The 17,577-nt window shown below is 41.1% G+C and overlaps 1 protein-coding gene across 1 annotated transcript in view; it reads left to right on the top strand.

Moving 5' to 3' along the window:
- Positions 1–9,719, top strand: part of LOC149323822 (uncharacterized) — an 87,500-nt gene extending 77,781 nt beyond the window's left edge. The window contains exons 10-12 of the mRNA XM_089492807.1: positions 4,630–4,777; positions 4,954–5,097; positions 7,942–9,719. Of these exons, the coding sequence (XP_089348933.1) occupies positions 4,630–4,777; positions 4,954–5,097; positions 7,942–8,399 (750 nt within the window). The 3' untranslated portion in view covers positions 8,400–9,719. The remainder of the gene's footprint in view (positions 1–4,629; positions 4,778–4,953; positions 5,098–7,941) is intronic.
- Positions 9,720–17,577: the final 7,858 nt, after the last annotated feature.

The following is a 17,577-nucleotide window of genomic DNA, read 5'->3' as shown; positions in this document are numbered from 1 at the left end:
CATCTTTTTATTACATCCAGGCCATTTTCAAGGATGCATCTACACTGTAGAAATAATGTAGTTTGACATCACTTTAAATGCCATACTCCATCCTACAAAATCCTGGGATTTGTAGTTTTATGAGGCACCAGCACTCTTTGGCAGCAAAAGCTGAAGATCTTGTAAAACAACAAATCCCAGAAGTCAATTGGATGGCACTACATCACTTAAAGTGATGTCAAACTGCATTAGTTCTACAATGTTGATATACCCAAAGACTCTTCTGAAGGTCTCTGATCTTTTGACTCAGGTACACTCCATATCGTTTTTAAGTAGATTTGAAAATTAGACCACCCCAATTCTCCCAAAAAATGCCATTCCTTGACATCTTAGCTTGACAGTCAGGAGGACAAAATCTTTCTTTTTCAAAATACTTGGAAAAATATTATTGGGATGATTCTAAATCTTGTCCATTTCTGTGCTCCGTTCTTGTTTATCCTCTTTCAATTTTTCATGGCATCTCTCTTTTTCTTGAAAATCTGAAAGTTTCATAGTGCTTGCTCATACACATCAACTTGTATTGGATTTTTAAAGAGATCTACCAGATTCTGATTCTTTATGCTCCAGTACAAACTGACTTCTGATTAATTTTTCACAGCTCTTCTCATTACTAATTTTCCCTGCATAGATCCTTTTGTAATGTAGTTGAGAGAAGGTGCACTGAAACTATTTCCAGTCTGTAGTGTTAAAGGAGGATTCAAGAGCTGTTTCCCAAGTCAAAGAATATGAATGACCCAGATGCAGACAATTTCTTAAAAAAAGAATCTATCTTTTCCCTTCAAATGTCTTGACTGCATCAGTTGACAATACATTTTAATAATTCTGATTATTATATATTGTTGGTCTATTATATATAGACCAACTTTAGCAAAATTCTGTTTTAATCTATGTTGTGAGTTACTTATGGCCCTGCACTGGTGGAATATGAATAAAACAGAACAGAATAGAGTAGAGTCAAAGATGATTGAAATACCTATTGTCAAGTGTACTGCAAAATACTGTACTTAAAAAAAAACACCCTTATGGTTATTGTTTATTTTTTAAACTAATTTAAGCTTTTTTTAAGGACTTCAGATCAAGTCCATATGGAAACAGTACACTTCTGTACACTTTTAAGTTCAGAACCAGAACATTCTCTCTATAATTGTCTAATCGGCTTCACTCTAAGAAACACCTTAATTCCACATTGTGGTGTGGTATCCACCCTACAAAATTATAACTTTAACTGCCATGACTCTGTCCTATGGAATCCTGGCATTTGTAGGGTGAGGAGAGGTTTAGGAGATTATGGCCCAGTACAGACCAGCGCTTAGTGCCAGCCTAGCACACGGGTACCATGATTGTGCATGCCCGTCCATACAGGGCATGCAACGATGATGTCCGCGCGGCGCAGCGCCGATGTCATCATTGTGCAAGGGTGCCAATGGCTCCCCGGTCTGGGGGAGAAAGGGGCTGCCTCTGGCCACCCCTTTCCCCCAATCTGTACAGCCCCTATCACATGGAGGCTTACCATTCTTAGAACGTGGCCAGATTGTTCCTAAAAAGGGAGAGATTTTAACTACAGGAGCTGCTCTAAGGCAAAAGACTCTTTCAAAGAATCAAGCATAGATAGTACCCACTCTGCCACAATAAATAAATAAATAAATAAAAATAAATGGTGGTTCTTCTTCTCTCAGCCTGTCTGATGGAAGAAAGCAGGAGCAGCAGTGCAACTCCAACCTGCTACCCAAGTCCCAGCAAAGCTCACAAAGTTCAGGCAGGGTCCCAAATTTGAAAGCTCCCTTTTGCCACCACTTCTCCCCAGCTTCCATGTCCTCTGACTCCAGTCTGTCCCAAAATGGTACTGCTTTGAGCCACAGAAGTGATACCCTGTGCCCAAGCCTCGCACAAGTTTCCCAACTGCCACTGTTAGCGAAAGACAGTAAGGGAGTGAACTCACATGGGTAAGCAAAGAGTGGGAGACACCACTGCACTAAATGATCAGCCAGACTGTGTGGTTTTCTGGGGTTTTCTGGGGACTCTGAAAATACATTTAATGTAATCCTCATCCCCACCATGGTCTTAAAGACTGCTGGTTGCCCTTGTCTATCCTGCAAACCAATACTATGACTGAAAGCTCCCCTGCTGTTCCCTTTTCCCCATACCACCCCACTACTGCCCCCTTTCTACCTCACCCCCCACTTAGGGAATCACTGTTCAAAATCAAGCATAGAAAGCTTATAACCTGTTCTACCATTTCACTCTGATTTTTAAAATTGAAAAATAGTTTCCTATACACCCAGGGAACCTGGGTGATTAGCTCGGTTTGTCAAAATATGCTCTGAACAGGCTGGCTGTGAAATAATTTATTAATTTGATAGTATATTCTAATTAATAAATGTCCCTGCTAAATAACTTGCTGTTGAAAAAATCTCAAAAGAGATGGTTCAAACCACAAACAAAATTATTTGTTTTAATCCTAATTTAGAAATAAAATTCATGCTTTCTCCTTTTTTTTCCTTACATGTCTATCCTAAAAGTACCAAGAGGGTCATGATCACTCTGACTTGCACACCTATTGGGAAAAAAGTACCATGTGTGCTGCTCTGGTTCCTGGGGTCTGCAAAGACTTTCTTATTCAGAAATTTTGGGCTGCTCTTAGCTGCACTCATCACCAAATAATAATAATAATAATAATAATAATATAGTTGGATTGAGATGGGATTACAGCCTAAAATACATCCAAAAATAGTCAATAAAACATGACAGCAATAATAATTTTAGTTAAAAAACCAACTCTATCATTAATAACAACAGTAATAGAATTACAGGACATTCATAGTCAGAGGAGTGGAGCAGTATCTCTTATATAAGGTCAGACGGGTATGCCCGCTTGAAGAGATCCATCTTAATTGCCCTCTTGAAGGCATCCAAGGAGGTAATAAGATGGATCTCCTCCAGTAGGCTATTCCACAATTTTGGAGCAGCAACTGTGAAGGTTTTTATGGGAAGTTGTTACTAATCTAGTTGTTTGTAGCGCTAATAAATACTTCCCAGATGTTCTGAGTGTGCGGGGCGGATTATATAGGGAGAGGCATTCCTGCAAGTAACTCAGGCCCAAGCCATATAGGACTTTAAAGGTAATAATCAACACCTTGTACTGCGCCCAGAAGCTGATCGGCAGCCGGTGAAGAGATTTTAACACAGGTGTTATAGTATGGTCAAACCTGGAAGAACCAGTGACCAGTCTGGCTGCCATATTTTGGATCAGTTGAAGCTTCTGAACTTGGCACAAGGGTAGCTCCATGTAGAGCACATTACAGAAATCAATATGAGAGATCACCAGTGCATGTGCTACTGCTTCAAGGTCCTTTTGGTCCAGGTAGGGGCACAGTTGGTGTATCAACCGAAGTTGATAGCAAGCATTCCTGGCCATCGCATCCACTTGAGATGACAACTGCAAAGACGAGTCCAGGAGTACTCCCAACTACATATTAGCCATATCTGGCATTTCCTGAATTATTCCTAACTTTCTCTTGTATCTCCTTCTTCACCTCCCTGGTAGATCAGATGTGGCTTGCTGATGTTTTACATGCCCTGTCTTAGATGATATATGAAGTTTAGAGACTGTAGAAAAGAAGCTCAGAGCCTTTTACAGTGATGCCTTGGCTTACGTGGTGGATCCGTTCTGGACCCCCCCCCCATGTAAGCTGAATAATGCGTAAGCTCAAATCGTGCCGTTCATTCACCCATCGCGCAGCTTCTGCATAAGCAAGAAGCCACAAATGGTGTGCCCGCCTATAGCATGGGTGCACTGTATATAAATATGGATTATTATATGACCCCCTCATCTCTTATCTTGGCAGTCACTGCCCATTATCCCATGTGTTTACTGTACAATATTTCTGTAACAGGTAGATATTTAATAGGCCACTGCTGCATTGGCAACAGCAATAGGAAATAAACAGTTTGCGTATCTATCTTATGTTTGTTATTTTGGGATATGTGGAATTGTGAATGTTGACCAGTAGCTAAGGCATTCCTGTGACATTCTAAGGCCTTTCCACAACTTTTCTACATCCTCCCTCACTTTGCATTTATATTTTGTAAAATCCCAAATTTTTCCCAACTTCTAAAGGAGATTTGCAACTGTTGTACAGTATTTACCAGGAGAGGTATACCTGCTGTATTCTGTACAAATTAGTAACTTGTCAAAATTTATAGGCTTGACAGTGATTTCCTATTCCAACTGTACTGTTCCTAAAATTTGACCAGCCTCTGCAGATGTGCATCTAAAATCAGCTTGAGAGCAGTTTGACTGCTATTATTCTCTGTTAAGAGCTGACTCAGAAGGCAGCATAATGGCTGTTGACGTGGTTTATTGTTTTGGATGTGAGACACAGTTTGCATAAACTCTAATTTGCAAATCAACTTCAGAAAATGGCTTCAGATTGTAGTTTGCTGCTCATTTGTAGACTATGATAGTCAATTAAGATAGAACAAGATTACAAACCAAAATTTAGTGTGACATTTGAACTAAGTCAGTATGTATAGATGGTCACTGCTGATGCTAATCATTATTATATTCACTTAGTTTTTTCTCACTTCCAGATTCTTGCTTTGCAAGGGGAACTTAATTTCTACAGAAGTGTATATAATCTCCAAGTTAAGTACACTGAAGCTCTCTTCAGTGGGATAAAGCAAGCATATCACACATTTCAAGACAATGTTGCCATGGCTCTTTGTTCCCCACTACAAGGTAAGTATGTGTCTGAACACAGCAGCATAAACAAAATCCAGTTTCTAAATACAAATATTTATATCATTAAATATCTGATAACAATTCCAACTCAGGAATATTTCCTATCTTGCTGATTAATATTTTTGATACAAGTCTCCAGGCAATAATTTGTTGCTTTTCACTTCTTCGTGAAGATGCCCTTTTGTCTTACACAAAACTTAAAACAGAAGCTTCAGAGACTGCTTTGAGAGACTTTCTCACTGTTTTCAGAAACAATGCTGAGCAGATCCAATATGCAGTTGAAACTCTAACACCACCAGTGAATCAGCATCGTGAAGGTAAGGACGTGTCACATTCCAGCTAGTAATGGGATCCCAGGGGGAAGAATGAGGCAAAGCAACAGAGGCAGTCAGACAGTACAAGTTCCTGGTGAGCATCTTGTACTGTCAAGAGCTAAAGGCAACAAAGGCCTTTTATACCAATCATCTAGCTAAGAATAATGTACACCAAAGGGGTGGGTAGGTCTGCAAGTGTATTTTTGTAGCCCTTCACTTCTCCAGACTCCCCAAACTAATATTTTTTTCTGGGGAAAGGGGGAGATTTTTTGAATTTCATTTTATAGAGCAATAGTTTGGGGTATAGTTCCTCTTCAAAATAAGTTGCAGAGGTTCTCCATACAGTTTAAAGTAATATAAACATATCCATTGTTCAGAGCCAGAAGTTGTGTTCTGGCTACTTCAGGTTTTTTGGTTTGAGATCGTATGTGTGTGTCTTTGTTTCTCTCTGTGTGTAAGCCATCCCACCCTAGAGCGTTTCATAGATGCTAAGTGTTGGATGTGGGGCAATTTTCATTCAGAACACATGCTCTACAGTGGCCCTGCCTAGAAATCTGTTTGCATAGAGAGCTAACATAATATTTGTTAATCTGCTCTACTGTTTATGCCAACTAGGAGCAGTTCTCTAGAGTGTCTGGAAGAGGTCTTTTCTATCACCTACTACCTGGACTGTTTAACAAGGGATGTCTGGGACAGCATCTGTAAATCATGAGATAGTGAACATTTGATATTATCTGCTTGGGTATTTGACCATATACTATGGAATTACTATATGGAAATGGTGGTTGTTAAAACTATCCAGAATGCTTTGAGGCAAATTTCATTCACTTTGAAAGGATTCACTGCTGAATAAATTTAGAGTGACTATTCAGCTAGGGCAATTAAATCATGTTTTGTTAGGTTTTTTTTTTTAACTGAGTTGTCTAAGAACTCTGCATTCAAATCAGTGGGGCAGGGGGAAATCCTCTTTGAAAGTATCAATACCATATGAAACCTACAACAAAATGTTGCTGTGTGGAATACTCCTCTCCAGGATTTGAGTCAAATATCAATTACCTTTTCCAGGATACTTAATTCTAATCCTTCCCACTCCTTTGGTTTCCCCTTCCAAAATCAGCATTCCATTGCAACCATGCATCCACAGTTTTCAATGAGGAGGTTGTAATTTTATGCATTATATTGATGTGGATGTTTTAGTGTGATCCGCTCTGATTGTCTAGCTACAGAAGAGCGGGATATAAATAAAAGTTATATTTATTTTATTATTTTATCCACCGATTTTGTGAAGTAGGTTAGGTTTCAGCTGGACCAAGATTGTTCAGTGAACATTGTGATTGGATCTCCCTAGTCAAAACTGTCTTATTCTGAACTCTTATTATTTACTTTTCTAAAACTGATGTTTTCACAATAAGAAGTAGAATTGCTTTTTTATAGCTGCTAGTGTAGAACACTGCTAGATATGGAAGGCATGAATATTATACATTTGTGCAAATATAATAAAATGTATTCCTCAATAATGGCTGAATTGATGACTTAGCCTGATACAAAGCATGCTGAAAGCAGGAATTTAATTACATTCATTGATTATAATTATAATTACATTAAAATACTGATATGCTTCTTGATATACATTCATTCATTCATTCATTCAGAATATTTATACCTGGCTCTTTTCCTAGAGCGGCTTACAAATGGTTAATCATACAGTTCTGACTAGTATCTGACTTTTAATTTAGTGAGGCAATCATTAGATGCTGGAAGATTCTTTACATATGTACATTTCAAATCCATGCTAGCTCTTGATGTTAGGTATTAATTTTTGCAAATTGGAAAATGTCCTTCTCCCTTTTCTCAAGGACAGAATATATAGAATATATTAATGAAAACTGAATAAAAACCAAGGAAATAAAAAACCCATCTAAGATTTCTTTTCATTCTCAGCATCCTAATTGGCTACATGCTGTAAATAACATGAATAAAAATTTCAACATCACTATGGAAAGGATACCCAAAACATTATTTTAAACAAAATCTGACATTGTTCACTTTGCAGATGGTAACTACAACAAAAATAATGTAAGGTTCTAAGAAAATCGCTCCTAATCTAGAGAAAGCAGCAGGTTCTTCTCTTCTTCTTCTACTTTAATGCTGCTTCTCTCTCCCTGTTTTCTGTCTCCTAACTATCTGTCTCCTTCCCATTCTTGTGAAAATCCACCCTCTCCCACATACCCCCCCAAAAAAAACCCTTAAAAGAAAAAAATCCATTCACACAAATGAATCTCCCTCAGTATTTTTTTCATGTGGAGGACAGTGGAAAGGAACACAGCAAGATTAACCTTTCCCTCCCTATCAGGCCTCCTTGGCATGGCAAGTAGACTTGGAAAAGGAAGTTCCCTTTTGCAAAAATAGGATGGGTCTTGGGAAGAATAAGAGGAGTAAGCCTAATTGCCAGATCCAAAGTTCCCTGTTTTTGTTGTAATCATTGAAATGTAATAGTTATCCAGTATTCTTCGAGGGGAAAATCAAAGACTGACATTTGCTTCAAACCTCTTGAATCATTTCAATACGCCTGTTTGATCAGTTGTGGAACACATTCTTGGTATTACAGTATTTGATAATAGAAGGTAACAATGATGTGCCCATTTTCAAAAAAACTGAAAGTGAGCTTCTCTAGCACTGTGGTATCAATTTCACTCTTTCTAGGTTCAAGAAAAATTAGAAAGAGCTAGATGAGTCCAGCACCTCTTTAAAGCACTAATTATTTATTTCATATATCCCAAGAGCATGTTGGTTTATGCCCTAAATGGTGCAGCTTAGTCCCCTGCTTTCTTTTAATTTATTCTTTAGGTGATGAGGCTCTGTCAAAATTTGGAAAAGAATTTTTCCTGTCCTTGGAACGTTCACTCAAAGTCTGTGGCGAGCAACGGGAAAAAGTTGCCAGTGAAATGGAAATCTTACAGACAGAACTGGATCAGGCTTTAGAAACTCTTCGAGATTTAAGGGAACAGAAGGTGAAGAAAGCAGGAACCAGTCAGCATTTTCCAAAGCGTGAAGAGGGCAAGATGGAAGGAACAGAAGCAAGCGGATTGAATGCACTTAACAGAAAAATACCTGAAGTGAGTTCCACATCCAAACATTTTCCAAGCAAACACAGAGTCTTGCAAAAACATACTTCTGTTGTAGAATCGGTAAACCCATCCTCCAGACAAAAACTAGAAGGTGGTGGAAATGTTCAGCAGAAGGGGAAGAACCTTCATAGAAGCAAGAGTATGAAGGCCTCTGAAAGACCCTCTTGGCAAGATTAGAAATTGCTCTTTAATGGTTGACAGCCATAGCTTTGTTACAGTTTTTACTGAATACTATGCACAGTAAGAGATAACAGATCTTCTTTTGGTTACCAAGTTTACATATTTAAATGAAGCAGTTTCCCTGAGCCTCTTTAGACATGCCAAATTTCATTCCACAGAACCATTCGCTGTTTAGAAAGCAGAAAGCATTTGTCTTGTTGAAAAAATTCTCACATTAGTATAAAAACATGCAGGAGCATTCCTGAGCATCGTGGGTCTCTGGGAGATACAGAAGTATAATGTGTAAGGTGTAATATTTGTTCATTTCAGATAGAGGATGCCCAGGTATCTAATAACCATACCCAAGGCTACATTCTGGTTCTGTTACAAGATAATACATATCTTCAAGAGCATATAATAGTGTCTTTTAAGATATAGAAGCACCCACCAGAGTACTCTGTATTGGTCATTGTCAGATCATGGCTTTGTGTGTTAAAAGATATTGCCACACTGAGGCTTAGGATAAAACTGAATGCACAAACAATGCCAGCTCCCTTTCCTCCTTCTCATGGCCAAAACACACAGAGGTTTCATTGCATGATGATTTCACACATACATATAGCAGATCTCCTTCCCCCAGCTTGGCGCCCTTCAGATGTGCTGGATTAAAATTGCCATCACCTCCAACTATGTGGGGTGGTGGGAATTGTAATCTAGTATGCACTTGTGTGTAACAAATTGAAGAAGATTGCAAATGCTGAAGAATAGCTTGGTAGGATTTTCATAGGCTGCATTATCAATCCACTTGGTTTACACACACATGGGATATATCTGGGGGGAAAACACACTTAATAATTTCGTGAGGTCTTGTTTTTTTTAGTGCTGAGTGAAAACACTGGAAAATGCCATACAGGCATGCAGGTGTATTCCCCCCCCCCCCAAAAAAAAAAAAAAAAAAAAAAGACACTGTAGATAATGGAACAGACCTTGAACCTGTTCCATTACTGTTCTACAGAAACTTTGTTTCTTTCCTAGACACATCCAGTTGCTTGGAAACAATTCCTGTAGCAGGCTTGTTATTCATAGCATTTCCCAAGCCAGCTATGGTTCTCCTTAAATGGTCTCAGCTACCCAAGAAATATGATTGTTCTCCTTGGCTTCCTACTCCCACTAAAAGCAATAAAGCTGCCTGAATTGATAGACTCAGGATTGGGGCAACATTTTAAAAGTTTACAGTTTATCCATCTTTTAAATATGTGTGTCTTTTTTCAAATTTTGATAAAAATATGAGCATGATAAACTAAGGGTAAGTTTTGCATTCTTTTGTATGGTATATGTCTCAATTCTCTAATTAATAAATAATTGAAAGAGACTACAACTTTTGTATTTTATTCTTACCTTAGGTTCTACAGTAGAAGGATGTATGGTTCCCCCATGAGCCTCTTACAGATGCTTTCAAATATATAAAAAGTGAAATAAGCTTGTGTCCCTGTTAGTAGCCTTTCAGTGCCAGGGACCACAGCCTACCAAGGATCTAGTACTTACCCCAGCACCCCCTGGATCTTTCCCAATCCCCGACTCTAAAATTGCACTTTATTGTGCTTTTCCTGAAACCCCTAGGGCAGTGGTTCCCAACCTTTTTTTGGGCCGCGACCCCCCATTAGGGACAAAAGTCCCGCCCGTGGCCTCCCTGACTGGTTGGGAGGCCGGGAAGGGGCGGGACTTTTGGCCGCCTACAAGCCCCAGCGGGCTTTGCGGTTGGAAGTCCTGCCCCTGCCTGGCAGCCCCGGGGAGAAGAGGAGGAGGCAGCCCCCCCATCCCTTCCCCCTTGCGGGTGCTTGCACCCACGGGAAGGAAGGGAGAGGAGGAGGCAACCCCCCCGCCCTTTCCTCCTCGCAGGTGCTTGCACCCGCGGGAAGGAAGGGAGAGGAGGAGGGACCCCCAGCCACTTCCTTTTTGCACGTGCCCGTGCCAGCACAGGCATGCACAGGGAGAAAGGGAAAGGAAGGAGCCCCACTCCCTTCCCCCACCGATGCCTGCCCCAGCGCCGGCACCCGCGGGGAGGCGGGGGGATTCCCAACCTGGCGACCCCAAGGCTGGGAACCCCTGCGCTAGGGTTTTGAAAAGTAGCCCAGTAAGGTCTGGTGTGTATGAAAATGGGGCAGGGGAAGCTCTTGCATGCTTGCCAACTCTCTGCCTCATTCGAAGCTTTGGTAGCCTTCTCACTACAAAAAACACATTAAGAGAGTCAATGTGAAGTTGGTTTAACTGGGTGCTCAAGCAGGTGGTGGCTAATCAGATCCAGATACTGTTGCATCATACTGAATTACCAGATCCATTTCAGTTGAGTTTTAGGCCTGGTTTTACTGCCTTGATCACCTTCTGGGGTCACCTTTACTAGAGAGAGATGGTAGACTGGGATGATGAAATGCAGCCCTGTTGATTCTCTTAGACCCCTGAGTTGCCCTTGATACCATCAGCTGCTGTATTCCTTTGGTCAGGTTGTTCAAATGATGTACAAGGTAGTAGAGTGGTTCCATTCCAAAAGCTGTTGCTAGGGATATCTGCTTCAGCCCAAAGGATTTATTCCTTTGAGTCCTCCAGGGCTTCTTTAATTGAATTGACACCTCAAGGGACAAGTAAATTACAGTTGACCCTCCATATTCAGACATTCTTTAGCCATGTATTCAATCATCTATGACTTGAAAATATTCAAAAGATATAAATTCCAGAAAGCAAAGCTTGATTTTGCCATTTTATATAAGGGACACCATTTTTCTATGCTAGTGAATTTAATGGGACTTGAGCATAGATGGATTTTGATATCCACTAGATGTTCTGGAACCAAACCCCAGCAGATACTGAAGGCCCACTGTACTTCTACAGTGTTGAAGGAGCTTATGGCTGTTTTTTCACAGTTACTCGCTGTAATCTTTGAGAATTCCAGGAGACAGGTAAGATGCAGAAAATGAAATAGGCAAATGGCTAGTCTGTGATCATTTGGATAGTATTTTTTATAACTAATAGTCAATATGGGCTGCCAGGAATAAGTCATGTCAGACACATTTTATCTCCTTTTTCAATATAGTCACTAATTTATTGGATCATGAAAATGTGGAAATAGCACAGAGGTGGGCAACTGTGACCTTCTAGATGTTAGACTGCCACTCCCATTATCTTTCACCATTGTGTATTCTGGCTACGATTGATAATTGCTATTCCCCAACATCTGGACAGCCATAGTTGCTAGCCTCTGACTGTAATTCATTTTCAGCAAAGCATTTTGACAAGGTGGGAAGAATATCCTATACCTTTGAAACCAGCATCAAGGGTTCAAAGGCACTAGACAGGCTGGGGCACCAGATAAAATAACAAGAGATGTGGAGAGGACTTTGATGTTGGCCATAAACTGAATATGAACCAGTTGTGCTGGCTTATTCTTGGTCTACACTAATAGAAATGTAGCACATTCAGCCAGTTTAGCTAAAAGCAAAGGATGCTGGGAGTTGTAGTCCAACATCCTTCTAGAGGATCACATGACTCCCTTTCCAGTAGCAGACTGATCAGAAGAATGACTACTAGCAGCACAAGCAACATCATGTCATATGTTCCTTTTAAAAAATACAGTAATCTTGGCCTTGTTCACACCTTGTAGGACTGGAATTCATTAGAATATTCTGAAGGAGTCTCCTGTTGGTTGGTAGGGTGAGAGAATTCCATAGCCAGCGATTCTAGTTTCATTTTTTTGGGGGGGAAATCCTTAAATTCTGCTGGTTTTCTGTAATTAATTTATGAGACTAATTTCTTCTGCAGTTTCAGATGTAAATAGCCGTCCACCCACTGTTTCCTCTGCATTGTATTTTAATTAGATTGTGTGTGTTTTCTCTGATTTTTAAAACTACCCCATGATATATATTTATATGAAAATGATTGGTTTTAACTACTCTTGATTAAAACCATAGCTGCTGTAATTTTATTAGGCAGTTTAATCGGGCAAAAAGTTATTTAAAAAAGAAAAAAAAATGATGTTAGTTCCCTGATCACTAGAGTCATTTTATGTAAGATTACAAATCATAGGGATTTAATTAATCTGTATATTAGAAACATGTGTTTGGATACCAACACTTAGTTTATAATAACCTTAACATAATTAATTTTCAAAGCATCTGCACTGCTTTGTTTGAAAAGAGTCTCCAGCATACATTTTTCCTATACTAAAACAAACCATGCTTTGCTTTCAAAATGCTCATTTCCTTTGAAGCTAGGCCAGGAAAATGATATCCCACCCTGAGTCATGTTAATTCTCCAATACAAGGCTTATGGAAATTCAGTGCAATTAGTTACATTCTAATGATCACCTTGCTACACTACCCAAACTACTGTTTCATGAAGGACCACTCCTTCTGATACTGCAGAAATCCATTTCTCTGGGGAATGGGAGTTACATTTTGCAAATCAGGTAGTTTCACTGAAGCCTTTGTAGGGTTATTTCTTTTTCTTTTTTCTTTTTCCAGATTCTCCATCCATTATCTATAGGGACAAGATTTCAATTTGTGAAGTTAACAGTGTTGTCCCAATATTTTTATTGTTACGAACATTTGTGGCATGTATTGAAAGGCATTTATGATACAAACTTCAAACAGAATTTACTCACTGCTCCCCACTGTCTGATTTGTCTAAAATCTGTTGTTGCTATCAAATATTAGTGACAGCCATTACTGCTCACTTTCCCAGTACCAAGTGTTGCCATTACCAGTGCCGAGTCTTGCAATACTACATATTCTTTGCTGAGACTTATTTTGTTGTTTTTTGGTAGAAAATCATAAGTAAATCTGGAAACAAGATTACTGATACTTTTCCCAACTTGGAACTCTCCAGGTCTGTTGGGCTACAATTTCCATCCACTCCCAGCTTGCATCATTGTTCGACAACACATCTAAAAGACGCCCGGCAGTGCCAGCTGATTGTTTTGACATCAGTTGGTCAGTGAGTCCAGTTCAGCTATCAATTTAAAGGAGCTATCCAAATTGAACCTATTGTGGCTATAGTTCCTTTAGAGTTCAGTTAAAACCAGAACACATTAACATGTAAGCCACAGGAGATTATCGCACTGCGTTCTGAGACCGTTCTCATCACGTGATGAGAACGGAACGCATTTGAGTATACCGCACGTATGTGTTCCAATCGGGTTCTCAGAACGTTTAAATGTGTTCCAAATGTGTTCCAGGAGGGTACAGATATGAATGTGTTCCCAGAGAGCTGAAACGTGATGAGAACGTTCCAACAGAGGTGTGTGCGATATTCTTATCTGTTCTCAAATCCGTTCTCTCATTCCTCCGTCTCCTGATTGGCTGAAAGAATGACAGGCAGGGAGGGAGGCAGGCAGGCGAGCGACTGCAGTGAGGGAAGGTGTGTGTGTGTGAGGGGGGAAAGAAGGAGGGAGGGAAGGGAGGAAAGTTGGGACAAGTGAGAGAAGAGGAAAGAAGGGAAAGAGAGAGAAAGAAAGAGGGAAACAGGGGGGCCAGAGCAGAGAGCAAGAGGGAGAGGGTCTGGCTGCTTCTGCGGGGGCCTCTAGTGTCATGTCCAGCGGGGCTCCTGTGCTGGCAGCCTGCAGGAGGCAAGGATGGCAGGGATGCCCAGGACCTTCTCCTCCTTCCCTCCAGGAAGGAACCCACAAAAGCTCCTCTGTTTGGAGCAACACACAAAAGCAAGCAAACAACTCCCAGAATTCCATAGCAAAGAGCCAGACAAGAATTAAAGTGGGGAGGGAAGCTCGCAGGCCCCACCTGGAATATTGTGTCCAGTTCTGGGCACCACAATTCAAAAAGGAGCGTGTCCAAAGGAGGGCGACTAAAATGGTGAAAGGTCTGGAAACCATGCCCTACAAGGAACGACTTAAGGAGCTGGGGATGTTTAGCCTGGAGAAGAGAAGATTAAGAGGTGATATGATAGCCCTGTTTAAATATTTGAAGGGATGTCACATTGATGAGGGAGCAAGCTTGTTTTCTGCTGCTCCAGAGACTAGGACCCGGAGCAATGGATGCAAGCTCCAGGAAAAGAGATCCCACTTCAATATTAGGAGGAACTTCCTGAGAGTAAGGGCTGTTCGACAGTGGAACACACTCTTTCCTCAGAGTGTAGTGGAGTCTCCTTCCTTGGAGGTCTTTAAGCAGAGGCTGGATGGCCATCTGATGGGGATGCTTTGATTGTGATTTCCTGCATGGCAGAATGGGGTTGGACTGGATGGCCCTTGTGGTCTCTTCCAACTCTATGATTCTATGATTCTATGAAGGCACACATTACATGCGCACACACACAGGAAGCAAAAGGCTGACAAGCAGCCAAAATGGGGAATTGGGATGACAGCAGAGGACTCTTCTTTTCTAACTGGTTTAAAGAGCTGCTATGGCTGCCGGGGCTCTGCCCTTGGCCCAGTCCCCTCCCTGGCAACTTGCTTTTCTTTGGCTTGAAGAGACCTGCATGGAGCTCCTCCTTCTTCCCAGCCTTGCAAAGGAGGTTTGGGATGTAACTTGCAAGGCTCATCTCTCCTCATTTCTCTTTCTCCCTGCCTTCCTCCCGATCGCTCCTTCTTCCCTCCCTTCCCTCCCTCCTCCTTTCCCCCCTCTCTCTCTCACACACACCCCTTCCCTCACTGCAGTCGCTCGCCTGCCTGCTTCACTGCCTCCCTGCCTGTCATTCTTTCAGCCAATCAGGAGACGGAGGCGGCCTTGGTGAAATATGTTCTCGGAACGGTTTCAGGAATCGCTGTGCGGTAAAATGCAGTTCTGATCATGTTCTGATCACGTTCTAGTTTACTAATGCAGTAATATCTGTTCCAGGAACGTTCTCATCACGTGATGATAGGAACGTTCTCAGAACACAGTGCGATAATCTCCACAGTCTAAGGAAGGCTAATCATCATCATATATGGGTGGATTTAGAGAAAACAAATATAATGGAGTAGGATCCATGCACACAGAAAGGGTTAGATCTCCATCCCATGAAATAAAGGCCTGTTACAGACTACCAAAATAAAGCTGCTTCGTGTCTCTTTGGAGGTATGCTGTTTAAATGATGCATGCATTCTAAGTATCCAGAAGCTGCACCAAAGCTGCACTCCAGTGCTTAGGAATGGAGTGTGGCTTTGGCACTACCTCCGGACTCTTAGGATCAATGCATCATTTAAACAGCATACCTCCTGTTGGGAGACCCAAAGCAGCTTTATTTTGGCAGTCTGTAACAGGCCAAAAAGTGACTATAATAGCACTGCATTCTGACTTGTCCTTCTTTTCCACTATTTTATCTAAGCCAAATTTAATAATAATAATAATAATAATAATAATAATAATAATAATTTTTATTTTTACCCCACCTTTCCATAGAGATGATCAAGGCGGCTTACAAAGGATTAAAACATTGCAATACAAAATAAAAACAATTACAATATAAAAGTTAAAAACATTGCTACAAGAAGTGGGAACAGGAATCAATATAAAACACATATAACAGGGACAGGAATCAATATAAAACACATATAACAGGGGCAGGAAATGGAAAAAAATGATCGAATTTATAATAGTCCGTGGTCAGTAGGGAAACGGGCAGAGAAAAGAATGAATTGACTAAGGTGGGAATGCCAACCGAAATAAATGTGTTTTTAAGTTTTTCTTAAAAGAATCTAACGATGCAGCGGAGCGGAGCTCTATGGGGAGCGTATTCCAAAAAGAGGGGGCGACGATGGCAAAAGCCCTCTGTGAGGTCCTCACAAAATGTGACCTAGGGACCTCCAACAGATTTGTCCCAGACGTTCTGAGTGTGCGGGGTGGATTATATGGGGAGAGACGGTCCTCCAAGTACCCTGGGCCCAAGCCATTTAGGGCTTTATAGGTCAAAACCAACACCTTGTATTGAGCTCGGAAGCGAATAGGCAGCCAGTGAAGATCTTTTAAGATGGGTGTTATATGGTCCGACCTGGAACTACCAGCGACCAGTCTAGCTGCCATATTCTGCACCATTTGCAGCTTCCGGGTTTGGTACAAGGGTTGCCCCATGTAGAGTGCATTACAGAAATCCAATCGAGAGGTTACCAAAGCATGTACAACAGTTTCAAGGTCCCCACGGTTCAGGTAGGGACGCAGCTGGCGTATCAGCCGAAACTGATAACAAGCACTCCTGACCGTCGCATCCACCTGAGATGTTAGCTGGAGCGACGAATCAAGGAGCACTCCCAAGCTGCGCACCGAGTTCTTCCAGGGGAGCGTGACCCCGTTCAGGACGGGGTGACAGATCTCACCACCCGAAACTGGGGAACCTATCACCAGTACTTCCGTTTTCCCTGGATTCACACTGAGTTTGTTCTCCCTCATCCAGCCCATTACCGACGCCAAGCAGGCATCTAGAGGAGAGATGCCATCCTTAGTTACTGCATCAGTCGGAGACACAGAGAAGACTATTTGGGTGTCAGCGTACTGATAACACCGCGCCCCGTGTCTCCGGATGATCTCTCCCAGTGGTTTCATGTAAATGTTGAATAGCATAGCGGACAAGATCGCTCCCTGAGGGACACCAGATGTAAGGGCCCTCTTATCGGAGTGACAGTCCCCCAGCTCCACCATCTGGAATCTGCCCGAGAGGTAGCACCGGAACCACTGCAAAGCAGTGATTATGATTCCACAAAGAGCAAATTCAAAGCAAAGCTGCATATGCATAAATTCCCTGCTACCGAAACATAAAGACGAACATTCCTGGATGACATTCTCAAAAAAATTCCAATGCTTGATAATGAAGTTTCAAGATCATTTATCTATTTTAAAAATAATTTAAATTCCATGTAGAACATTTTGCATCTCTCAGACCTTCCCATTGGAAGAAATTTTTCCCTCATGGATATAGAATTTTCCTAATTTTATGACCTGCATGGATTACTTCTTTATTGATAATGAACACCAGCTATCCTATTATACTACTCTTTCATCAGCATTTCAAATACAATATCTCAGTAATCCATACAGCAGCAACACTAAAGCAACACAGGGTAAAGATGGGTCTAATAGTTTCCCCCTTGCCTTTTAATTAATATTCCCTTCCCCTCTGCCCACTTTTTCTCTCACACATGCTTAGTTAAAGAAATTAGTGTAATGTAAACATTTTAGCTGGAGATTTCTGTCAACTGCTGCATTACACCTCATCTTTCTTT

This window comes from Sceloporus occidentalis, unplaced genomic scaffold (genome assembly GCF_023333645.1).
Source record: "Sceloporus occidentalis isolate IW3139 unplaced genomic scaffold, rSceOcc1.0.p SCAF_1, whole genome shotgun sequence".
NCBI lineage: Eukaryota > Metazoa > Chordata > Lepidosauria > Squamata > Phrynosomatidae > Sceloporus > Sceloporus occidentalis.
The sequence above is the reverse complement of the archived record's forward strand: the minus strand, read 5'-3'. Positions and strand labels throughout refer to the sequence as shown.